The sequence below is a fragment of the Pteronotus mesoamericanus genome, unplaced genomic scaffold (assembly GCF_021234165.1).
Source record: "Pteronotus mesoamericanus isolate MK-2021 breed Mesoamerican mustached bat unplaced genomic scaffold, CSHL_Meso_final scaffold_54, whole genome shotgun sequence".
NCBI classification, from domain to species: Eukaryota; Metazoa; Chordata; class Mammalia; order Chiroptera; family Mormoopidae; genus Pteronotus; species Pteronotus mesoamericanus.
The window spans coordinates 31,889,366-31,914,430 of record NW_026555321.1 but is presented as its reverse complement, the minus strand read 5'-3'; the positions used below and the strand labels follow the sequence as shown (position 1 = coordinate 31,914,430).

The window sequence follows — 25,065 nt, the reverse complement described above, 5'->3', positions numbered from 1 at the left end:
TTAAAATTTTGTGTACTTTGTGTTTTTTTGTTTCATGTAAAAGAGCTCCATTCAGAAGATCTTGTGATGCAGGTCAGATAGTTGGTGGTATATTCCCTCAGCTTCTGTGTGCCCGGGTAAGACTTTATTTCTCTTTCATATCTGAAAGATAACTTTTCTGGATATATTATTCTTGGATGGTGATTTCTATCTTTCAATATTCTGAATATATCATTCCATTCTCTCCTGTCCTGTGAAGTTGCAATTGAGAAATCTGATAACCTGAAGGGGTTTCGTTTGTAGGTTACTGTTCCCTGGCTCCCTTAATTGTCATTAATAACATCTTACAGTTTTAATATAATGCATCTTAGAGAAGGTCATTTTGCACTGAGATAATTAGTTCTGTTAGTTTCTTGTGCTTGAAATGTCCAGTTCCTTCCCTATGCTTGGGAAGTTCTCATCAATTATTTCTTTGAAAAGGCTTTGTCCTCTTCTCCCCTTTTCTCCTTATGTGGCCCTTTTAAATGGAGTGAAATAGTTCTTGCAGAGGTCTTTTATTTTAAAAAAATCTTATTTCTCTCATCTCTTCCACTTGATTGATTTGTAGATTCTATTTTTGAGTTCACTAATTCTCTCTTCTATATGGTGTGCTCTATTTCTGGTGCTCTCTAATGCATTTTTCATCTCATTTATTGAGTTCTTCAGCTATAGAATTTATTTTTTTAAATTTATTTTTTATTGTTATTCTATTACAGTTGTCCCAATTTTCCCACTTTGCCGTCCTCTGCCCAGCTCATCCCCCACTCCCAGTCAATCCCTACACCATTGTCCATGTCCCTGGGTCATTCATACATGTCCTCCCCCTTCTTTCCACCATTTCTCCCCTCCCCTCTCCCCCCTCCCCTCTGGCTGCTGTCAGTCAGTTCCATGTTTCCATATCTCTAGTTCTATTTTGTTCATTAGATTCCTATGAGATCATATGGTATTTGTCTTCCATCAACTGGTTTATTTCACTTAGCATAATAGACTCCAGTTCCATTCATGCTATTGCAAAGGGGAGTAGTTTTTTCTTTCTGCTGCATAGTATTCCATTGTGTAAATGTACCAGTTTTTTGATCCATTCATCTACTGATGGGCACTTAGGCTGTTTCCAACACTTGGCTATTTTAAATAGCGCTGCTATGAACATAGGGGTGCATATGTTCTTTTGAACTGGGGTTTTGTGATTCTTAGGGAAGATTCCCAGCAGTGGAATCACTGGGTCAAAAGGCAGTTTCCATTTTTAACTTTTTGAGGAAACTCTATACTGTTTTCCAAAGTGGCTGCACCAGTCTGCATTCCCACCAACAGTGCACTAGGGTTCCCTTTTCTCCACATCCTCACCAGCACTTGCTGTTTTGCTGATTTATTAATGATGACCATTCTGACAGGTGTGAGATGATATCTCGTAGTGGTTTTAATTGACATCTCTCTAGTGGCTAGTGATGTTGAGCATTTTTTCATGTCTGTGGGCCCTCTGTATGTCCTCTTTGGAGAAATGTTTATTCAGGTCCTTTGCCCATTTTTTAACTGGGTTGTCTTTCTGATGTTGAGTTGTATGAGTTCATATATTTTGTAGATTTAACCCTTGTCCAGTGTATCATTGGAAAATATGTTCCCCAATACATTAGTTTGATTTTGTCCCATTTGTTTTTTCTTTATTTCCCTTGCCCTAGGAGATATATTAGCAAAAATATTGGTACATGGGCTTTCTGAAATTGTACTGCCTATGTTTTCTGCTGTTTGGTTCTTTCTTATAGTTTTGTCCCTTTGGTACTCTTTCTGTTCATAAATTTTATTCCTGAGCTTATTGAACTGAGTTTTCTTGTATCTTGTTGAGATCTTCATGAGTGCTATTTTAATTCTTTATCATTTAGACCACAGTCTTCCATGACTTTGAGTTTGGTTTCTGGAGAATTGTCATTTTCTTTCTGTGTTACCATGTTACCTTGGTTGTTCATGGTGTTTGGTGGATTGTGTCTTTGCTGGCACATTTGAATTAAACACTTTTCTTATTTAGATGTCTGTTTGGTTTAACAGTTCAGCAGATTGATATTTAGGGGTCTTTCCCTCCCAGTCACTGGTGCCATAGGGCAAGTTTTTGTTTTACCTGCACTACTTTCACCTCCAGGGTTGTGGGTTGGGGCAGTGTCACTGTAGTCATGGGAACCCATCCAGAGTGCTGGGTTCTCTTACTGTGTCCAGGTTGCCTGGGTCTTGGGGTAAGCCCACCATGGGGGTGGGGGAATGTGGCAGGTTGTGTGAGGTAGGTTCACAAGTCTGCTGTGTTGCTCCCTGATTTCCTGTGGGTGCTGGTTCTGCGAGAGGCCATAGATGCATCTCTGATGCTGCTATCAGGCTCTGGATGCAGTTGGGGAAGGGAGCCAGGTTGTGGGGTGCCAACATTACTGCTGCCCTTCTACCACCCACCAGCTGCATGTGCAGGCCATGCCCCAACTCCTCCATCTTTACCTCAGCCACTGCGTCCAGCAATTCAGCCGTGGCGGCCAGGGAACTGTGTCTGTGGGACTGTACCTGCCCTCTCTCCACCACGTCTCCCCTACATGTTCCAACATGCCCACCTTCAGATGCATTGGTGTGTGAATCTCCCTGCGGTCCTAGTGTGCTCAGCAAAGGAACTTCTGTTGGCTACAAACATCTGACTAGTTATAAATTCACAGGGAGATACAAAGGGGTTGTCCGTCCCACTCTGCCATGATGCTGTCACTCACGTTTGTTTTATAAAAGATATTTTCACTAGGTATGTACTCTAGGCTAATTTTTTCCTTTCAGCATTTCCAAGATGTTGGTTTTCTTATGGTTTGCATAAGATCTGATACGTTGATAGACATTCTTATAATCTGAGTATCTGTGGGGCATTGGTTCCAGGACCCGCTGCGGATAAATCTGCAGATGCTCAAGTGCCTTACGTAACATGGTGTAGTACTTGCATACAACCTATTTTTGCATATAGGCTAGAGCCTGATATGCCTACACACCACTTCATTGGTGTGGACTCAGCATAGTGTTTGGTGTGTGGCAAATCAACTTTTGCTTTTTAGAACTTTTTGGGATTTTTTTTCTGAATATTTTCACCTGCAGTTGGTTCAGTCCCCTGATGCAAAACTTGCAGATAGGGAGGGTTGACTATATTTGTTATTCTGTATGTAATCTCTTTTTTCTTTGGCTACTTGTATAGTTTAAAATTTCAGCAATTTCATTATGGGGTATGTTTAATATATATACTTTTTTACTTGGGGGTCTCCAATTTTGTGGATCTGTAGGGTTATAGTTTTTATGCATTTTGAAAAATCCTGTTTCTTCAAATACTTTGTTCACTTGTCCCTCTTAAAATTTTTTTCTCCTTGGGACTCCAATTTACACATCGACTACTTGATATTGTCCATCAGGCTACATTTACTTGGTTCAGTTTTTAGTCCCTTTTTCTCTGTTGCTGTGTGTTCAGACTTAGTGTATCTTTCCCACTGTGTCTAATCTGCTCTTCCTCCTATCCAGTCTATTTTCATTATAGATACTGAATTTTTCATTTCTAGAAATTCTATTTGCAGCATTTATCTCCCATTTTTCTTGTTCCTTTTCCTTTACATTTTTGAACATATTTATAAATAGCCTTTTTAAGGTCCTGCTCTAATTTCATGGTTTCATTTCTGTGCTTGTGTCTATTAATGTTTTTTCTCTCCTGGTTATGGGTAATATTTTCCTGCTTCTTTGCATGCTGGTAATTTTGGATTGGCTGCTGCACATTGTAAGTTTTGTTATCAAGTGATTTCTTTTTTCCTTTAGAGTACTGGGCTTTGATCTGGCACAAAGTGAAATTACTTATGGATCAACTTCATTCTTTTAAGGCTTTTAAGATCCAGAGCAGCCTTTCCTCTAGACCTAATTTAAGATCTACTCTTAAGGTATGTACCTTTCTTAGGACTCTACCCAGTGCCCTATGTTTATCAAGTTGTTGCAGTCTAGTTCTTTGGAAAATTAACTCTTCCCACTCTGAGTTTCCAGGAATTATTCGGTCTATTGCTTTCCAGTAATGAGTTTTACCTTTCATATATGCCAGTTAGTACTTGGTCAGACTCTTGAGAGACCCTTTTGCAGATCTCAAGAGCTTGCTCTGAGCAGCTCCTTCTTCTCTAGTACTCTGCCCCAAGTTGTAGCTTAGCTTTCTTGAACTTTTGTCTCTTCAACTCAGTGAGACCAGATTCTGGATTCTGCCTCCCTGTTCTTTGGAAAACATCCAGTAGTAAGCTGGGACAGGTGTGCTCCTCTTACCTGTTTCTGTTCTCCCAAATGCTGCCTGTTATCTGAAAGCAGTTGTTTCATGCATTTTGTGTGCTACAGTGTGAGGAAAATCATAGCTGTTAATCCTTCTTGTGTGGAAGTAGAAACCTCTTCTGTATAACTCATGTATTAACAAAAGCCTGTGAAACTTCCAGCTTTGACAGTTCTCTTATTGGCTTGCTGAGTTTTCCCTATTAAGAATGGGGGATTATTTGATGGTAATTCTTTCATTACCTGGCTCAAAGGATCATCCCCCCACCCCTTTTCTTTCCTTATGCAGATCCCACACAGATATTATGTCTACGAATGGTGTGGCCATATACCTTTAGTTCAGTGGTCTGTGAGACTACCTCAAAAGGGGGGTTTTGCTGTGGGAAAACAAAGGATGAGAAGCAGGTAGAAGAGTGTAGGCACTTACCTGTGCCTACAGCCTCCTGAGATGAGTGGCTTGACTTTTGCCTAAGTGTATTCATACCAAACTCTGGTGTGAGCATTATATCCCTCTAGGTAACAGCTGAGGAGTCTCCCTCATTCTACATTGAAAACACTAACTTTGGCATTAAGATGGATCAGGACTCAAATACTGGCTTTACCAACTTGGCAGTGGTCAGTCCTGGGTAGTCTCTAACCTTCTGTGCCACTTACTCAGTAAATTGGGGGGTAGATACCTACAGGTTTGTTGTGCTGCTTAATGTGTAAAAGAGCCAAGTGTACTGCCAGCTCACAGCAGGTCTCAGTAAATGGTAGCTATTGTTGTGATTGCTGATTCAGGAGAGGGGCCCTGCTGAGATGTGACACTTGGTTCCATGTTGCTTCAGATCAGAACTATGACCGCCATCCCAAGCCCCTCCTAGCACTGAAAGGGTCAATAAACTGAATGAATTGTGCCCCTCTTTTCTGGCCAGGATCTTTAACTATTGGTATTTGGTTAGTACTATCCTGCATTTGCATAGCATTTTGTGGGTCACCCACATGTATTAGCTCATTTAAATCTTGCAACCATTCTGTAGGGCAGACTTCATTAGTCTCATTCTACAGAAGAGGATGTGTGTTCAGGGTAAGTAGCAGAGCCAGAGTTCAGGTCCTGTAACCAAAGACCAAATCCAGCACTCCTTTGACAGTGCTTTATGGTACTTCTGTAGAAACTGAATCACAAGGATGCTTACACAGTGACAGACCAGATTTATGGGTGGGGTTTTGCCAGGCCAACAGGGACTTGGTTAATGTTGACCAACGAGTCAAAATGAATTTTTAGGGGGGATAATGTAGGGAAAATGATGAACAATGTGTTTAATTACTTTGGAAACAAAACCTCCCAAATAATGCCTGAACCCAAAAGGTACATAGAAATGGCCAAAAAATATTTAAAAATAATAGTTTTTCCCTTATAACATTAGTGCTTTCAGCCAGATAGTAAATTACAAACCATATCAAATCATGTTAAGGCAGATGATCAATCCAGTTGCAGGTTTAACTATTCCTGGGAAAGTAATCTTGGTGGTGTTTGGACCGCTTCCTCCCAGCTGTTTGCCACTTGGTCCAGGAAGGGGCAGTCCGGAAACGGGCAGGTGGGGAACCGGGCCCTGCTTGTCTTGTCACTGCTCGTTCTGTTGGCCCTCTGTGACTGATGCAGATACAGAACCCTGGCCCTTGTTGACGTCACTGATGCACACCCACTGCCCATCGACTGACTCCTTCCACAGGGTCACCTGCAAGCCAGTACACACACAGTTTATTATGGGTCAGCACCCCTTCCCCCTGGATCCCCTAATGAGAGCCAAGATCGCTATAAAGAGTCATGGCTCACAGCTTTGGGGGTAAACAGAGGGCTTATCTTGGTTCCCCCATTGAAATCCTATCAAAACAGAAAAAAATGGAGCATGATATCAAGATGGTAACATGAGTAGTTCCAAATGATTTCACTCCCCCTCAAAAGAACAACTGCTCATGGACAAGACACCACTAAAAGACTTCTAGGACACGGGAGTGAGGCTGATGCACCCCTTGCACCAGAGGTTCGAGTCCCAATACAATCCACAAGGGATATGTTCCATGACCATCTCTAGTGGATGCCTGAAACCATGGATAGTGCTGAACCCTACACATACACACCTATGAAAAAATTTAATTTATAAATGAGGCACAGTAAGAGTAACAATAATAAAACAGAACAATAGTAACAATATATTGTAATATAAGTTATGTAAATATGGTCGCTTTTTGAAGTATCTTCTTGTACTGTACTCACCCTTTACTTAAAGGAAGCATGTTATAGCTTCTCTTTGGCATATCTGAATTGCCAGCATCACTACCCCTATGTTAGCGGCCATTAAGTACAATAATGTTTATTTGGACATAAGCACTGTGTTATCACAACAGTCACTCTGATAAACCACCAAAACAATCTGGAAGAAAAAGCAAGCCTGATTAGACCAATTACTAATAAGGAGACTGAATCAGCAATCAAAAAAATCTCCTGTGAGGAAAAGCCCTGGCATCACTTGTGAATTTTATCAAACATTTAAGTATCAAACAATTAATACCAGTTCTTAAACTCTTTCAAAAAATTGAAAAGGAGGAAACATTCCCCCACTCATTTTATGAGGCCATCATTACATTGATACCAAAGCATGAAAAGGACTATAGTAAAGAAAACTACAGAACAACATCCTTCATAAATACAGATACAAAAATTCTCAATAGAATATTAGCAGGCCAAATTCAGCAGCACATTGAAAGGATCATTCACCATGACCAAAGTGTGGTTTATATCTGGAAAACAAGGATGGTTCAACATACATAAATGAATCAATGTGATAGATAGCATTAATGGAATAAAAGAAAAAAAAATCAAATGATCATCTCAGTAGATACGGAAAAAACATTTGACAAAATTTAACATTCACTTATGATAAAAAAGAACTCTTAAAAAATTGGGTTTAGAAGGAATACATCTCAACACAATAAAGCGCATACATGACAAGCTCACAGTTCCTATCATGGTGAAAGGTTGAAAGCTTTTCCTATAAGATCGCAACAAGAGCACCCACTCTTACCACTTCTATTCAACATAGTACTGGAAGTCTTTGCCAGAGAATTGGCAAGAGGAGGAGGAAAAAATGGCATTAGAATTGGAAAGTAAGAAGTACAATTGTCTCTATTTGAGGATGACATAATTTTATATATAGACCACCTTCAAGAGTCCTCCAAAAATCTAATCAAGGAATCTAGTAAAGTTGCAGTATACAAAACTAAATACAAAACCAGCAGCATTTCTATGCATTAACAAATTATGTGGAAAGAAATGATATTCCATTTATAATAGCATCAAAAACAATAAAATACTTAGGAACTTAACCAAGGAGGTAAACTACTCTGAAAACTACAAGACATTGATGAAAGAAATGGAAGACAACACAAATAAATGGAAAGGTATTCCACATTTTCTATTTTTTCCTTCAAAATTTATTTATTTTTAGAGAGAGAGGAAGGGAGGGGGAAAGAAAGGGAGAGAAACATCAATGTGTGGTTGCCTCTCATGCGATCCCCACCAGAGACCCGGCCTACAACCCAGGCATGTGCCCTGACTGGGAATCAAATAGGTGACCCTTTGGTTCACAGGCCAGTACTCAATCCACTGAGCCATACCAGCCAGGGCCGTCCCATGTTTCTTGATTGGAAGAATATTGTTAAAATGTCCATACTACCAAAAACCATCTGTAGATTCAACGTAATTCCTGCCAAGATTCCAATGACATATTTTACAGAAGTATGAAAAAAAAATCCTAAAATTCATATATAACCACAAAATACTCTGAAGAGCTGAAGCAATCTTGAGAAAGAACAAAGTGGGAGGTATGACAATTCCTGATTTCAAGCTCTATACTGTAAGTCTTGCAATCAAAACAGAATGGTACTAACATAAAAACAAATAGATCAATGGAACAGAATCAAAAGCTCAGAAATGACCTAAGCATATTATGATCAACTGGTATTTGACAAGGAAGCCAAGAGTACTCAATGGAGGAGAGTCTCTTCAATAAATGATTATGGGAAAATTGGGCATACACATATAAAAAAAAATGAACCAATACCCTTATCTTACACTACCCACAAAAATTAACTTGAAATGGATTGCAGATTTAAGCATAACTGAAACCAGGAAACTCCTAGAAGAAAACTTATGAAAAAAGTTCCTTGACATGGGTTATGGCAATGATTTTTTATTTATGACACCTAAAACGTAAGCCACAGGGTCACCTGCAAGCCAGTCAACAAAATCCAAACTGGGACTACATCAAACTAAAAAGCTTCTGTATGGTAAAAGAAACCATCAACAAAGTAAAAAAAGACAACCTATGGAATGGGAAAAAATATCTGCAAACCATTTATCTGAAAAGGGATTAATATCAAAATACTAAAGACTCCTAGAACTCAACAGCAAAAAAATCAAATACTCCAATTAAAATTGGGCAAAAACCCCAAAACAAAACCAAAAAACCCTGCCCTGGCTGATGTGGCTCAGAGAACTCAGCACTGACTTTCGTACTAAAATGTTGCCAGTTTGATTCCCAGTCATGGCGCATGCTGGGTTGTGGGCCAGGTCCCCAGTTGGGGTCAGGCGAGAGGCAGCCAATCAGTGTTTCTCTTGCACATCAATGTTTCTTCTCTCTTTCTCCCTCCCCTCCTCTCTAAAAAATAAATGAAAAAATACTTTAAAAAAGAATCAACAGACTTACAAAAGAAAACTTGACTCTCTACACTTTCTTCTCTTTGTGAATTCCTTCACAGCCTGCATCATGGACCACCCTGACATTAAAAAAAACATAAAAAACCCTAAAAATAGACATTTCTCCAAATATATATGAAAGGACAATAGGTACATGAAAAGATGCTCATCATTAGGGAAATACAAATCAAAACCACAATGCGGTATTACCTCACATTGGTTAGCATAGCTATCATCTAAAGATGAGATTGTAAATGCTGACAAGGGTGTGGAGAAAGGGAACCCTCATACTGTTCATGATTATGTAAATTAGTTGAGGCACTCTGGAAAATAGTATGAAGAATCCTCAAAAATTTAAAAATAGAACTGCTATATGACCCGGCAATTCTACTTCTGGATATTTATTTGAAGAAAACAAAAACACTAATTAGAATAGACTCCTATATTCATAGCGGCATTATTTACAATGGCCAAGACATGAAAACACCTAAGAGAACTTCGATGGAGAAAGAAGTTGTGAGAGAGGTATATATATTCTGTTGTGTGTATATACTTATATGTATATACACATATATAATTCACACAATAGAATATAATTCAGCCATAAAAAACGAGGAAATCCTGCTACTTGTGACAATCAGAAGGACCCTGATGGCATTATGCTTAAGTGAAATGTCAGACACATAAAGACAAATACTGTGTGACCTCACATATATTTGGAATCCATGCCCCTCTCCCAAACCCAAAACCAAATTCACAGGAAAAGGGATTAGGTTTGTCATTGCCAGTTGCCAGATGTATGGGCGCTGGGGTTGGGTGGTGTAGGGAGAGGGGGAACAGGAAAAAGGTAGTCAAAAGGTACAAGCTTCCAGTCACAAGATAAATAAGTACTAGAGATGTAACATACAACATGATAACTAAAGTTAACATTGCTGTATGATATATATGAAAATTCTTGAGAGTAAATCCTGAGTTGTTCTCACAAGGAAAAATATTTTTTCTTGTTTTGTTTTCTCTTTTTATTGTATCTATGAGATGATGGATATTAATGAAACCTAAAGTAGTAATCAGTTTGCAGTATGTAAGTCAAATCGTTATGCTGTATACCTTAAACTTATGCAGCAATATATATGAATTATATCTCAAAAGTGGGGAAAAAAAAGGAGTATGAGTGACAGCAGCAGAGAGTTGGCAACACTGTAAATAATTTATATCATTAGAACAAAGTAACAGTAATAATAATGATGTAAACACAGATGCTGTTTTAACAATGTTGATACAGCTTCAACTATAGTGAGAGGGTGTGGGGCGGTCAAGAGCAATGACTCTCAAAGTGAGGTCCTTAAGACCAGAACATCTCCATCACCTGGGAGCTTGTGTAAAGTGCAAAATCTTGGGTCACAGCTCAGACCCACCATTCAGAAGCTCTGGTGTTGGATTTGGCAATATGTGTATTAAGAAGTTCAGCAATGCTAACATTTGAGAACTGTGGTAGACGAAGAAAGTAGATCAGTAAGTATGTTATTTATACACTAAGTCAACAGTGGAAGAAATACCTAAGAACTGAAAAGATGTGCCCTGGGGTGTGAAAATTAGGAGACTGATTTAAAAAAAATCATAACCTAATAAAAACTACGTAAAGGTATGTAAACATATTAATTTGATTAAAAATGATTTTAAGAACTCCTGCTTGAGGAACAGACGTTATTTACTAAACACACACTGTGTAGGATGCTGTGGACTGAAAACATAGTAAGTCTAATGAAGGGGTGCTATAGAGACAGCAATCGAATTGAGCTTTTTATAGGAAACAGGTTTATAAAGAAGAGTAAGCAGTATTAGCATCGTGACAGCAGACCCCCAAACATGGAATGTACAACCAGGCACTTCCTTTACTGCTTTTTAAACATTATTACTGTAGTGCTGCCTGAGGTAAGTCAGGGTCCCCTGGCCTGTCTTGAGTGCCACCAAACTTGGGTTCTGTTCCTAACTCTGGCACACACTACAAATAAAGATCGGATTAATTGTCTGCTGGGGGTCATTATAGTTCCAAAATTCTATGGCTTTGAGAAGGGGCCTGCTAGATCTTTCATGTACAGAAGGGACCCCTGTATATGAAAGGGACCCCAGGGTGGATAAAGCTGACTGCAGAGGGTCTTTTTTAATTTTAATAAAAAAAAAAAAAAAGATTTTATTTATTTATTTTTAGGGAAATGGGAAGGGAGGGAGAAAGAGAGGGAGACAAACATCAATGTGAGAGAGAAACATTGATTGGCAGCCCCTTGCATGTGCTCTGACTAGTGACTGAACCCACCATCCAGGCTTGCGCCCTGACCAGGAATTCAACCGGCAGCCTTTTGCTTGGTGGGATGATGCCTAACCAAGCCACATGGGTCTGGGTGCAGAGGGTCTTGAAGGGATATTATCTGTGCATCCATGTGGATAGCAGCATTATTCACAATAGCCACAAGCTGGAAGCACCCCAATGACCATCAATATGTAAATGGATAGGACTTCCAGTCAAGATGGTGGAGTCTGTAAATGCCATGCTTGCCTCCTCTGAAGACCACATTACAACCAAATTATAACTAAATTATGAAACAGCTATAATGAAGAACCAACTGAAGTCTAGTTAAACAGAACACATATAACTGGTAGGAGGGGTGGAGATGCTGAATGAGCAGGTCCCATACCCACGGTGTGGTGATTAAGAGTCAGACAGGTATCTCAGTTTTGGAGATCCACCTAAGGAGTGAGGACTCCCAATCCCACGAAGGGCTCCCGAGATAGGGACACAGTGTCAGGAAGAGGAGTCCCAATAATATCTGGCAGTGAAAACCAGTGGGGATTGTGTCTGAGCGAGATGAGGTCTGCTGGAGACGGAGGTATCCTCTTGAGGGACCTGCACGTGGACTCACTCACTTACATTCCCTATGGGCTTCAGTGGAAGGGCGATACCTGGAAAAGCACCAGGGACATACAAGGAGAAACTAAATTGACTAGCTTCAGGGTGAGGGCTGGAGAGGCAACCGTGAGGGGATAGAAGTGCTGGTAGGCACCAAATCTGAGGTCTCCACTGACCTAACACTGTTAGTCCCATGCTAGTGACTCTCTGAGACCCTGTCCTACTCGACTTGAGTGCTGGGCCTGAAACTCTTCCAGTGGCTTTTCCACACAAGTGGCCTGCCTTGGTTCATGCTGCAGACTTTCCCAAAACTTCTCAAAGGTCCACAAACCCCAAACTAGCAGCAGCTGTCCTAGGCATCCCTTATACCACTTGCTAAGCAGCCCCAAGCCTGGCACAAGGGGAGATCAGTGATCAGTCTCAGCTTGCTGGTCTTGGCTGGATGTAGCTTCAACTAAGCGGCTACAAGTCTGGTACTGGAGGTGGTTAGCCTTGGTTCACAGCATAGCCTCTCCAAGTGATCTACAAGCCCAGCACAAGTGGCAACCAACTAGGAGTTCATTTTGTAGCTTCCACCAGGTGGCCCCAAACAAGGCACAAGCAGTGACTGACCTTGAGTTGCACTGGAGACCCTCCAAAGAGGCTCTGGAACCACAATGGAGCCAGCTTCACAAATGACACATCCAAAGGATGAACTTGGCTGGCCCCAGAGCTCTGTAAAAGTGACCCCCCCCCACTATGGGGTCAGCCCCTGCATAACAGTTTGTCCACTGTAGTCATGGCCAGCCATCATGTCCAGTTAACCCGAGGGTCAATCCACCCGCTGACATGCCAAGGGCAGCCAAGGCTCAACTACAACAAGCAGGCACCCACCATCCACACAAGTGTATCTCTGGAACACACTGTTCAGGTGGCCAGGGAGACTGCACCATTGGGCTCCACAGGACATCTACTACATAAGGCCACCCTGCTGAGACTGGGAGATATAGCAGCTCTACCTAATATGTAGAAACAAACAGAGTAAGACAGCCAAAATGACGAGATAAAAAACATGTCCCTTATGAAAGAACAGGACAAAACTCCAGGAAAAAACAATGCAATGGAGACAAGCAATCCACCAGATATAGAGTTCAAAACACTGGTTATAAGGATGCTCAATGAACTTAGGGGACAAACAGATGAATTCAGTGAGAACTTCAACAAAGAGAAAGCATAAAAAAGAACCAGTAAGAAATGAAGAATACAATAACTGAAATGAATACATCAGAGGAGCCAACAGCAGATTAGATGAAGCAGACGATCGAATTAGTGATCAGAAAGACAAGGTAGCAGAAAACATCTAATTTTAACAGCAAAAAGAAAAAAGAATAAAAAAAATGAGGATCGTTTAAGGGACTTCTGGGACAACATCAAGCATACTAACATTCGTATCACAGGGGTACCAGAAGGAGAAAAGAGAAAGCAAGGGATTGAAACTCTAGTTGAAGAAATAATGACTGAAAACTTCCCTACATGGTGAAGGAAATAAACATTCAAGTCCAGAAAGCTCAGAATGTCCTAAACTTTCTGTGAATCTAAGAGGTCCACACCAAGAGACACATCATAATTAAAATGCCAAAGGTTAAAGACAGAGAAAATCTTAAAGTAGCAAGGGAAAAGTAGTCATGTACAAGGGAGCTCCCATAAAGCTACTATCAGCTGATTTCTCAGGAGAAACTTTGCAGGCCAGAAGCAATTGGCACCAAATATTCACAGTGATGAAAGGCAAAAACCTACAACCAAAATTACCCAGCAAAGCTATCATTTAGAATTGAAACTACATCTCTTTATTTCACTCAAAATGGATTAAAGACATAAATTTAGGACCTGAAAACTCCTTGAAGAAAACATAGGCAGTAAACTAAGCTCTTTGAAGTCACTCTTAGAAGTATATTTTTTGGGCCTGTCTCCTTGGGTAAGGGGAACAAAAGAGAAAATAAACAAATGGGACTACAGAAAACTAAAAACATTTTGCATATCAACAATACAAAAAGACAATCTACTAAATGAAAGAAGATATTCACCAATGATACATCCAATAAAGGGTTAGCACCCAAAATATGTAAGAACTCATACAACCTAACACCAAAAAACAAACAATCCAATTAAAAATGGGCAGAGGATATGAATAGACTCTTCCCAAAAGGACATATGGACAGCCAACAAACTTGTGAAAACATGCTTAACATCTTTAATCATCAGGGAAATATAAATTAAAACCATGATGAGATACCAACTCAGACCTGTCAGATGGTTAGCAACAAACAACAGATGTTGGTGAGGATGTGGAGAAAAGGGAACCCCTGGGCAGTGTTGGTGGGACTGTAAATTGGTGCAGCCACTTTTAAAAACAGTGTGGAGGTTCCTCAAAAAATTAAAAATAGAACTATCAAATGACCCAGCAATTCCACTTCTGGGTATTTATCTGAAGAAATCCAAAAATCAATGTGAAAATATATGCACCCCTATGTTTACAGCATTACTTATAATAACCAAGATATGGAAGCACCTAAGTGTCCACTGATAGATGAATAGACAAAGAATATTGGTATACATATACAATGGAATACCATTTAGTCATAAAAAGAATGAAGTCTTGCTATCTGCAACAACATGGATGAATCCACAGGGTATTATGCCAAATGAAGTAAGTCAAAGATAAATGTTGCATGATTCCACTTATATGTGGAATCTAAAGAACAAAATAATCAAACAAACAAAACAGGAACAAGCTCAGAGATACAGAGAACAAACTGATGGTTACCAGATGAGAAGGGGCTTTAGGGAATGGGCGAAAAAGGTGAATGAATTAAGAAGTACAAATTACCAGTTATAAATACAGTCGTTGAGATGTAAAATACAGCATAAAGGATATAGTCAATAATATTGTAATAACTATGTATGGTGTCAGATGGGTACAAGATTTATTGGGGTGATCACTCTAAGTTACAGAAATGTCTAATCACTACTTGTACACCTGAAACTAACATATGTCAATTCCAATTAAAAAACTAGATGAATGGATAAATACAATGTGTTATAATTAAAAATCATTTAGACTTATAAAGGAAGGAAACTGATGCATGCTATAACATAGATAAGGGGACAGTAAGCTAAGTGAAATAAGCCAGTGAAAAAAAGACAAGTACTGTATGACTCCACTTACAGGAAGTTTCTAGAATAGTCAAATTCATAGACAGAAAGAAAAATGATGGCTGCCAGGGCCTAGGGGAAGGGAAACGGGGAGATCTTGTTTAATGGTTACAGAATTTCAGTTTGGGAAGATGAGTTCTGGCGATGGATGATGGTGATGATTGCATGACAATGTGAATGTACTTAATGCTACTGAACTGTACACTTAAAAATGGTTAAGATATGCCTTATGCTATATGTATTTTAGCACAATAAAAAAAAAAAAAAAAAGAGAAAGCTGCCTGCAGAAAGGAAGTAGTAATGAGCCATTGTCATCTGTTTGGCCAACTTCTACTCTAAGGCAGAGTTAACTGGCATCATGAAATTCAGGTAGTCAGATGGTTGGGGTGATGGACTAGCATGGTAGTGGCTTTGGATTTAATTTGGGTATGAATATTGGTCCTACCATCTAATAGCTTCGTGGCTCCTATGCAAGTCAAATCTCCTGTCAGCTTCTTTCCTATCTGTAAGCGTGGGGCATACATAGTAAGATTTGAGGATGCAATTGGGACACATGTTCAAAATGTAGTCCTTGTTAAGGCTCCCCTCAGGCCTGCCATTAGATGGGGTACTCAACTGCACTCTCCAGTGGGCAAAGTAAACACAAATGGCTCTGTCCACCAGGTCATAGCAATGGGATGTACCTTATTATCTCCGCCTGAGACAGCCAGGATGTTGGCTGTGATGGACCAGCTCACATGCCACACAACATCATTGAACTTGTGCAGTAGTTTCGGGGACCATGTATTGCTTGAGGCATCATCACACGTCCAAATGAACACACGGCCATCCTGGGAAGATAGAAGAGTCAGGAGATGGGGACAGGGATCCTGTCTGAAGCCATATTGGACCTTTGCAGGAATACGGTAGGGGATTCAATGCAAAGCACGCCCAAGGACTTCCTGGGTTTCCACAGCTTTGAGGGCCAATTTCCAGCCCAGCACCCTTGCTTTTATCACTTTCCCCCAGGAATACACTTCACATAGTTCAAGAATCTCCCAGGTTCTTTTCCTCTTATTGGTTTTAGGTATGCACTTTTTTCTGCATTGCTGACTCTCAAATTTTCTCTGGGCTTTTCCTCATGTCTGCCAAATCACTTCCTTGTTTTAGCTTTCTCTGGCTCTATCTATACTTTCTCAACTGAATGGGTATGGCTGGCTCAGAGGTAGACAAAACCAAGAACAAACAAAACAAAACCCCACCCCTCTCAGATTTAGGACTAAATAAAACAGGCACAAATGATGTAAAAGGCCTGGCTGCCTGGCTTAATTCTTGCCCAGGGTGTTGGTAGCATATAATTAAAGGCTTATCCTTGGTCTTACTTTTGTGATCTGCCTGGGAAGAGTGGACATTAGATGAGTCCAAGGTCTTAGAATTTCCCATTGCCCTGGTCCTTGTTTGGAAGCTCTCAGAATTGCACTTGAGCACCTCCATTCCCTCCTTACACAAGCATCAGGACGGGAAACTGGTTCTGCTTTTTTGGCTCAGTGGAGGCAAGCCACTTGCGGCTTGTGATCAAGAGTTCTCTGCGTGTTGCCCTGGCTCCACACGCTCCCCTATCGGCACTGTTCCAAAGGTGCCTGATGCCCCGTTCTTATCTTTCAAGGGCTTTCCCTTAAAAGGACCTAAAGGGCTGATAGGACTCACTCAGAGATAAAATAACACAGGATGCTCTCATGGGTCTGAGCTGACCTGGGAACAGCTGGCGATGGTGCTAGTGGGTAGACCAATGGAAGGGGCCCATGCCACGTCGCGAACCCAGTCACTGTGTGCTTCCAATTTCTGCTCCTCCTTCCACTGGCCGTCCTCTTCTTCCCTAATAGGGGAGATCAGAGGATAATCAGGTAGTGTGAGCCCAGATGCCTTTCCCACGCCACTATTTCTTCCCCACATCGTAGGCTCCACAGGGGCTGAGAAGCTGTTCCATCTTTCTTATTTCATTCCTTGAGCTTGTAGAATTTTATCCTGTTTACCAGCTATAATGCATTGTTCATCCACAGCCAAGTCAGCTCTAGCAGTTAGAAATTAGGGGGAAGAATAAAAGTGCTTGAGCAAAAAGCAAGTATTTTTTAAAGGATGTCCTCTGATGTGGAAAATAGTGTTCTGCGGGCAGGAGGGAAGAAAAAAAAAGATCCTGTTTTTTGTGAACTGTGGCTGAGCTCTGGAAGGTAGGATAGAAGGCAAAAAGTGTCCCCTTGAGAAGTCCACAATCCCACTTACTTCCACAGCTTGATGAGGTTGTCACAGCCACCTGAGGCAAATTTCTTGATGTAGTTGGGCTTCTGTCCTGATGGCTGGTCTATGAGGCTCCCAGGTACAACAGCAGGGGCCCAGCTGACGGCATTGCAGCCAATCTGTAATAAGGGGGACTTGTGACTTTGCCCTTTTGCCCTGCAACAGACCACTGCTTTGGCAGACCTAAGGCTGCTGCTCATTTCCTTTCTAATCCTCAGGACTGGATTATGTAGGAGAGCTATTTGGATGAACTAAGGATTAGCCACTCCTAATTCTCCTTCAAGAATTCCTAACTGTGTTTATTTTTCAGCAATCAACATCTAAAGTAAGAATTAGGGACTCTCAGGAATTTAAGGAACACAACACTTTTCAAACATATGAAAGGAGAGCACAGATTCAGGAAATATATATAGTAAATATATGGCTTCATGAATTACTCGAAAGCACTCTTGTAACTGCCACCAGGTCAAGAAATAAAACTGTCATTTACTTAGGACACCCTGTCATTACGTCCTACCTGAATCACAGCCCCTCTTCCCTGGTAACTGTTATCCTAACTTCTAGCTTCTTTTTGTTTTAGTGTTGTCACTCAAATGTGCATCCTGTCCCAAAAGTTTTGTCCTGCTGTTTTAAGTATTTTTTTTTGATGTTTTGTACATTGCCTTTATAGATTCCTCCTCTGATCTTTTTTTCTTTCCCTTACAATTTTTCTGTTGATGAATCAGTGTCATCTGACCTGTAGTTTCTCAGTCATCTGACCTGGGTTTTCCTGTTGCATACTCAGTTCAACATGTTCCTCTGAATTCCTAAAATGTCAGCTGGATTCATGACTGGGTCAGACTCAGGCTTGATTCCTTTGCCAAGGCTACATGTGGTAGTGTATTCTTTCATCAGGAGGCACATGCTTTTAGCATCCGTCAGTAATTTATGCCTCCCTTAATTCACAGAGCATTACAAAATGGTGATACTGTAATTGCATGTGCTTTTCTTTTTAATCATATATTACATGGAATACGCTAGGAGAGGGGCAATTCCCTCGTTCATATTTGGTTGCCCAGGGGTACAGATCAGATGGAAAAGGTAGGATATGCTTGAATCTTTCTAAACTACCGTTTTCCAAATATGACTGATTCTCTCTTAAAATTTAAAAACTCATGGATTTAAGCATATTTGATAGGTTTCAGTTTACTGCAATTCTCATTTTTTACACACTGCCCATCTTTGTCATTGTGAACTTGTTCAAGTTGACTCTTTTGACATAACCATAGTACATTAGAGTATGACTTTATTTCTTTTCAATCTGGTATGACAAGATGTACAAGCTTATCTTGTACATTTCCTGCCTCAGACCTGGAATTGGCCATCTCCTCAAGAGCTGTGGTTTCCTTTAGTGAGAAACTGTAATCAAGACTATAATCTGGTGCTAGGGATGCTCACTACCACATAATTATTTACCTTATTTCACACAGTCTTAAATATAATTACTAAAATCTTTAATGAAGTGTTTGCTATGTTCTTCCCATTCACTCCCAGTTTTTTTGGGGGTGGGTGGGGTGGGGGTGTTTGCTAATAGCGCCAACATTTAAAAATGTGGATCTCTAGCTGCTCGTGTGCTCACTGTTTTTAATAGATGTACTCTATTGATCTTAGCAGAGCACATGGCCAATACAGCCTATATTCTGCCTTTTAACCCTTATTTTAGTCTTAGTTCTCTACCATTAACGGTTTATTTATACAGGGATACCTTGGAGATAGTGCAAATTTGGTTCAGACCACTGTATGAAACGAGTATCAAAATAAAATGAGTTGTAATCTTTTTGCTGAAAGATGGTCTTGCCTTCAATTTGCAAAAACCACAATATCAGCAAAGTGCAGTGAAGTGATGTATGCCTGTGCAAATGTTTTTCTAGTCACTTTTGTTGTCCGAAGTGCATTTTCTAGTATATACTTCAAGAAAGGCTCATGAAAACAATAGTTCTTGAGTTCTTGCATACCCATAACTGTTTTTATATTCCAAAATAAAAATTTAAAAACAGCTTTTGGTATAGTTGACATTAACTGCACATACAATACACAATTTGATGAACTTTGACACAGATATACCCTGTAAAACCATCACTACAATCACGATAACAACAATCTCAAAGTGCTGGAAGAAAAATAACTTATAACTAAGAATATTCTACCTGGCAAAGTTATCATTCTGAATTGAAAGAGAGCATTCCCCATCCCCCAGACAAGCAAAAACTAAAGGAATTCATTAAAATTAAACTGTCCTTACAAGAAAAGTTAAAGGGACTTCTTTAAACTGAAATAAAGCATGCTAATTAATTACAAGAAAACATTAAAGTATAAATCTCACTGGTAAAGGTAAATAAATACATAGTAAAGGTAGTGGATTAATCATTTACAGAGCTAGTATGAAGTTTAAAAAACAAAAATAATAAAAATGACTATCATTACAATAATTAGCTAAATGATACAAAAAATAAAAAGATATAAAATGTTACATAAAATATAAAATGTGGGTTGGGAGAGAGTAAAAATGTAGACCTTTAGAATGAGCTCAAATTTAAGTTATCAACTTAAAATAGACTGTTATAAATATAGGTTGTTATAAGTAAACTTCATGGAAACCCAAAGCAAAACCTATGGAAGACACACAAAAATAATGAAAAAGGAATCTAAGCCTAAGCATGCCACTAAAGAAGGTCATCAAACCACAACTAAGAAGAAAGCAAGAGAAGAAGGCAACAGAAAGGAAGTACACAAAGTCATAAAACAATTAACAAAATGGCAAGAAGCACATACATATCAATACTTACTTTAAATGTAAATAGACTAAATTCTCTAAAACACAACAAAACAAAACAAAAACAACCCATCATAGAGTAGCTGAATAGATTAAAAAAAACCCCCAAAAAACAAGAGCCATCTATATACTGCTGACAAGAGACTAATTTCAGATTAAAGTGAAGAGCTGTAAGAAGGTATTTCCAGCAAATGGAAAAAAAACCACCCCCCCCCCCCCCGCGCATAAAAAAAACTGGAGCTGGGGTACCTATACTTACGTTAGAAAAAATAGACTTTAAAATGAAGACTGTAATAGGAGACAAAGAGGGGTATTACATAATTATACAGAGGTCAATCCAACAAGAGGATACAATATTTGTAAATATGTACTCAACAGAGAAACACCCAAATATATAAGCAAAAGTAACAGACCCAAAAGGAGAAATAGGCTACAATATAGTAATACTAGGAGACCTTAATACCCCCACATACATCAATGGATAGATCACCCAGAGAAAAATCAATATGGAACTATCAAAATTAAACAGTATGTTTGAGCAGATGGACATAACAGATATGTACAAACAATCCATCCAAAATCAGCAGAATAAACATACGTCTTTCTTTTTCAAAAAAATTTTATTTATTCATTTTTTAGAGAAGGGAAGAAAAGGAGAGAAACATCGATGTGTGGTGGCATTTTGAACACCCCCTGCTGGGGACCTAACCTGTAACCTGGGCATATGCCATACACTGGGAATCAAACCAGTTGCCCTTTGGTTTGCAGGCTGGCACTCAACCCCCTGAGCCACACCAGCTAGGGCAGAAACATACTCCTTAAGTGCACATGGAAAATTCTCCAGGACTGACCATATGCTAGGCCACAAAACAAGTCAACAAATTTAAGAAGATTGAGATCCTATCAAGCATCTTTTCTAACCACAATGGTATGAATAGAAATCAATTATAAAAAGAATATTGGAAAATTCACAAATGTGTGGAGAATAAACACCAAGCTACTGGACAACTAATGGGTCAATGAAAAAATCAAAAGAGAACAACAACAACAAAAATACCTTGAGACAATGCAAATAGAAATACAACATACCAGAATTTATGGGGTGCAGCAAAGGCAGTCGTAAGTAAGTTCTTAGTGATAACTGCCTACCTTAGGACACACAAAAAATCTCAACTTCACTTTACATCTCAAGTACTAGAATACAAACAAATGAAGTCAAAAGTTAATAAAAGGAAGGAAATAAAGATCAGAAAGGAAATTTATGAAAGAGAGACTAAAAAGGCAATGAGACTGAGAGCCGGTTCTTTGAAAAGAGAAAAAAATGACAAATCTTTAGCTAGACTCACCAATAAAGAAAAAGAGCTCAAATAAAATCAGAAGTGAAAAAGAAGACATTACAACTAATATCACAGAAATAGAAAAGATCATAAGAATAAATTCCTAAAAACATACCTTCTAAGGTCGAATCATAAAGAAATAGGAAATCTGAATAAACCAATGACTAGTAAGGAGATTATATCAGTAATCAAGAATCTCCCAACAAATAAAAGTCTAGGACCAGAGAGCTTCACTGGTGACTTCTACCAACATTGAAAGAATCACTACCAATCCATCTCAAACTCTTCCAAAACAAAGAAAAGAATGCTTTCAAACTCATTTTATGAGGCCAGCATTGCCTTGATACCAACACCAGACAAAGACACCACAAGAAAAGAAAATTACAGGTCAGTATCCCCAATAAACATAGATGCATAAATCCTCAACAAAATATTATAAAACTGAATTCAGCAATATATTAAAAGGATCATACTCTATGATTAAGTGAGATTTATTCTAGGGATGTTTTAACATCCACAAATCAATCAAGGTGACACACCACATTAACAAACTGAAGAATAAAAATTATACTTCAATAGATGCACGAAAGAGCATTTAATAAAATTCAATATACATTTATGATAAAAACTCACAATAAAGTGAGTATGGAGGGAATGGAGCTCAACATACTAAAGGCCGTATATGACAAATTCACAGCTAACATCATCCTCAATGACTAAAAGCTGAAAGCTTGTTTTTAAGATCAGGAACAAGACAAGGGTGCCCACTCTCACCACGGTTATTCAAAATAGTCTTGGGAATCCCAGCCAGATTAGACAAGAATAAGAAGTGGCAGGCATCCAAATTGGAAAGAAGAAATAAAACTATATTTGAAGATCCCATATTATATATAGAATATAGTATGTGATTATATTCTATAAAAAGTGTTAGATTCCACTAAAAGGGTTAGATTTAATAAATTTGGTGAAGTTATAGGACACAAAATTAATGTACAAAAATCTTTGGTGTTTCTGTACACCAAGAACTATCAGAAAGAGAAATTAAGAAAAACAATCTCATTTACAATTGCATCAATAAGAATAAACTATCTAGGAATAAATTTAACCAAGGAGGTGAAAGACCTTACCTGAAAACTATTAGATATGATAAGAGAAATTAAAGAAGACACAAATTGATAGAAAGATATTCCAGGCTCATGGACTGTAGTAATTATTATTTATTTTTATTTTTTTAATCCTCACCTGAGGATATATTTTTATTGATTTTAGAGAGAAAGGGCGGGCAGGGGAGAGAGAGAACACTGATGTGAGAGAGAAACATTATTCAGTTGCCTCCTGTATGTGTCCCCACTGAGGATTGAACCTGCAACCCATGTAAGTGTCCTGATTGGGAATTGAACCTGCAGTCTTTTGGTGTACGGGATGATGCTCCAACCAACTGAGCCACCTGGTCAGGGTGGACTAGAAGAATTATTACTGTTAAGATGTCTATACTGCCCAAACCAATCTGTAGATTCAATGCAATCCTTATACAAATTCCAAGGGCATTTTTCAAATAGAAAAAACAATCCTAAAATTTTTATGGAAACACAAAAGACCCAAATAGCCAAATCAATCTTAAGAAAGAAGAACAAATCTGGAGGCATCATGCTCCTTGATTTCAAATTGTATTACAAAGCTATAGCAATGAAAACGATATGGTATTGAAATAAAAATAGGCACATAGATCAACAGAACAGAATAGAGAGCCCAGAAATAAGTGCATGCATTATGTGGTCAATTAATTTATGACAAAGGAGACAAGGATATATGATAGGGAAAGGATAGTCTGTTCAATAAATGGTGTTGCAAAAACTGGATAGCAAAAGAATGCAAACTAGAATACAGAAGAATTAAACTGGACCACTATCTTAGTTGATATGCAAAAAATCAACTGAACATGATTAAAGATTTGAATGTAAACCCTGAAATCATAAAACTCCTGGAAGAAAACAGAGGTGGTAAGATAACTGATACTGGTCTCAACAATGTTCTATATCTGGCTCCAAAAGTAAAGGCAAAACAAGCAAAAATAAACAAGTGGGACTATATCAAACTGAAATGCTTCTGCATAGCAAAAGAAAGCATTAACAAAATGACAAGGCAACCTAGGGAATGGGAGAAAATATTTGCAAATCATATATGTGATAAGGGATTTATATCTAAAATATAAGAGAACTCATACAACTCAATCAACAAAACAAAATCTGATTTAAAAATGTACAGAGATGCCCTGGCTGGGTGGCTGTTGGTTGGAGCATCATCTGTACATCAAGCGGTTGCAGGTTCAATGCCCGGTTCAGGATGTGTACTAGAGGCAACTGATCGATGCCCCCTGTACCCCTCCTTTTTCTTTCTCTCCCTTCCTCCCTTTCTAAAAATCAATAAACGTATCTTCTGGTGAGGATTTAAAAAAGATAAAAAGAATGGGCAGAGAATCTGAACAGACATTTTTCCAAAGAAGACATAAAGATGGTCAACAAGTACATGACAAGATGCTCAACGTCGCTAATCATCAAGGAAATACAATCAAAACCACAATAAGATATTACATCACATCTGTTAGAATAACTAGCATCAAAAAACCCAGCAGTAACAAATGTTGAGGATGTGGAGAAGAGAACCCTTGTGCACTGTTGGTGGGGATATAAATTGATGGAGCTACTATGGAAAAAAGTACAGAGGTTCCTCAAAAAATTAAAAACAGAACTACCACATAGTCCAGCAATTTCACTTCTGGGTATTTGTCTGAAGAAAACACTAACTCAGAAAGATATATGCACCCCATGTTCATTGCAGCATTATTTACAATAGCCAAGATATGGAAACAACCTAAGTGTCCATCAATGGGTGGATGAATGGATAAAGATATGGTATATACACACAAGGGAACACTATTTAGACATAATAAAGGATGTAATCTTGCTATTTGTGACAACGCAGATGGATCTGGAAGGCATTAAGCAAGTGAAATAAGTCAGAAAGACAAATACTTTAAGATCTCCTATGTGAAATTAAAAGAAAAAAACAAAATCGCAGCCCTCCCTGACTTACAGATTTGTGGTTGCCAGATGTGGGGAGCATGGGGTGGGTGAAATGTTTGAAAGGTACAAGTCAAAAGGTACGAGTAAGTCTGAGGATGTAATATACTGCATGGTGACTACAGTTAATAAAACTGTACCATATATATGAAAGTTGCTAAGAAAGATCTGAAAAGTACTCATCACAACAAAAAAATTTTTGGTAACCATGTATGTTGATGGACATTAACTAGACTTATTATGGTAATCATTTTGTAATGTATACAAATACTGAATCATGTCATACACCTAAAACTAATATGATGTTCCATGGCCACTATACCTCAATTTAAAGAAAATTAGGAAGTGATAAAAGTACTTTACTGGAGAAAAAAATTCTGGATACATCTATCACTCCCGTTTCCTCAGATTCCTTTGTA

At 38.9% G+C, this 25,065-nt stretch overlaps 1 protein-coding gene across 3 annotated transcripts in view; it reads right to left on the bottom strand.

The window, feature by feature from the left end:
- Positions 1 to 5,594: 5,594 nt before the first annotated feature.
- The window catches only part of SEC13 (SEC13 homolog, nuclear pore and COPII coat complex component), a 37,386-nt gene continuing 17,915 nt past the window's right edge, over positions 5,595 to 25,065 (bottom strand). For all 3 annotated transcript variants that reach the window (XM_054595760.1, XM_054595762.1, XM_054595763.1), the window contains 4 exons: positions 17,403 to 17,536; positions 16,875 to 16,998; positions 15,827 to 15,973; positions 5,595 to 6,026 (listed from right to left, as the gene is read on the bottom strand). In XM_054595760.1, coding sequence (XP_054451735.1) covers positions 5,913 to 6,026; positions 15,827 to 15,973; positions 16,875 to 16,998; positions 17,403 to 17,536 — 519 coding nt within the window. In that variant the 3' untranslated portion in view covers positions 5,595 to 5,912. The remainder of the gene's footprint in view (positions 6,027 to 15,826; positions 15,974 to 16,874; positions 16,999 to 17,402; positions 17,537 to 25,065) is intronic.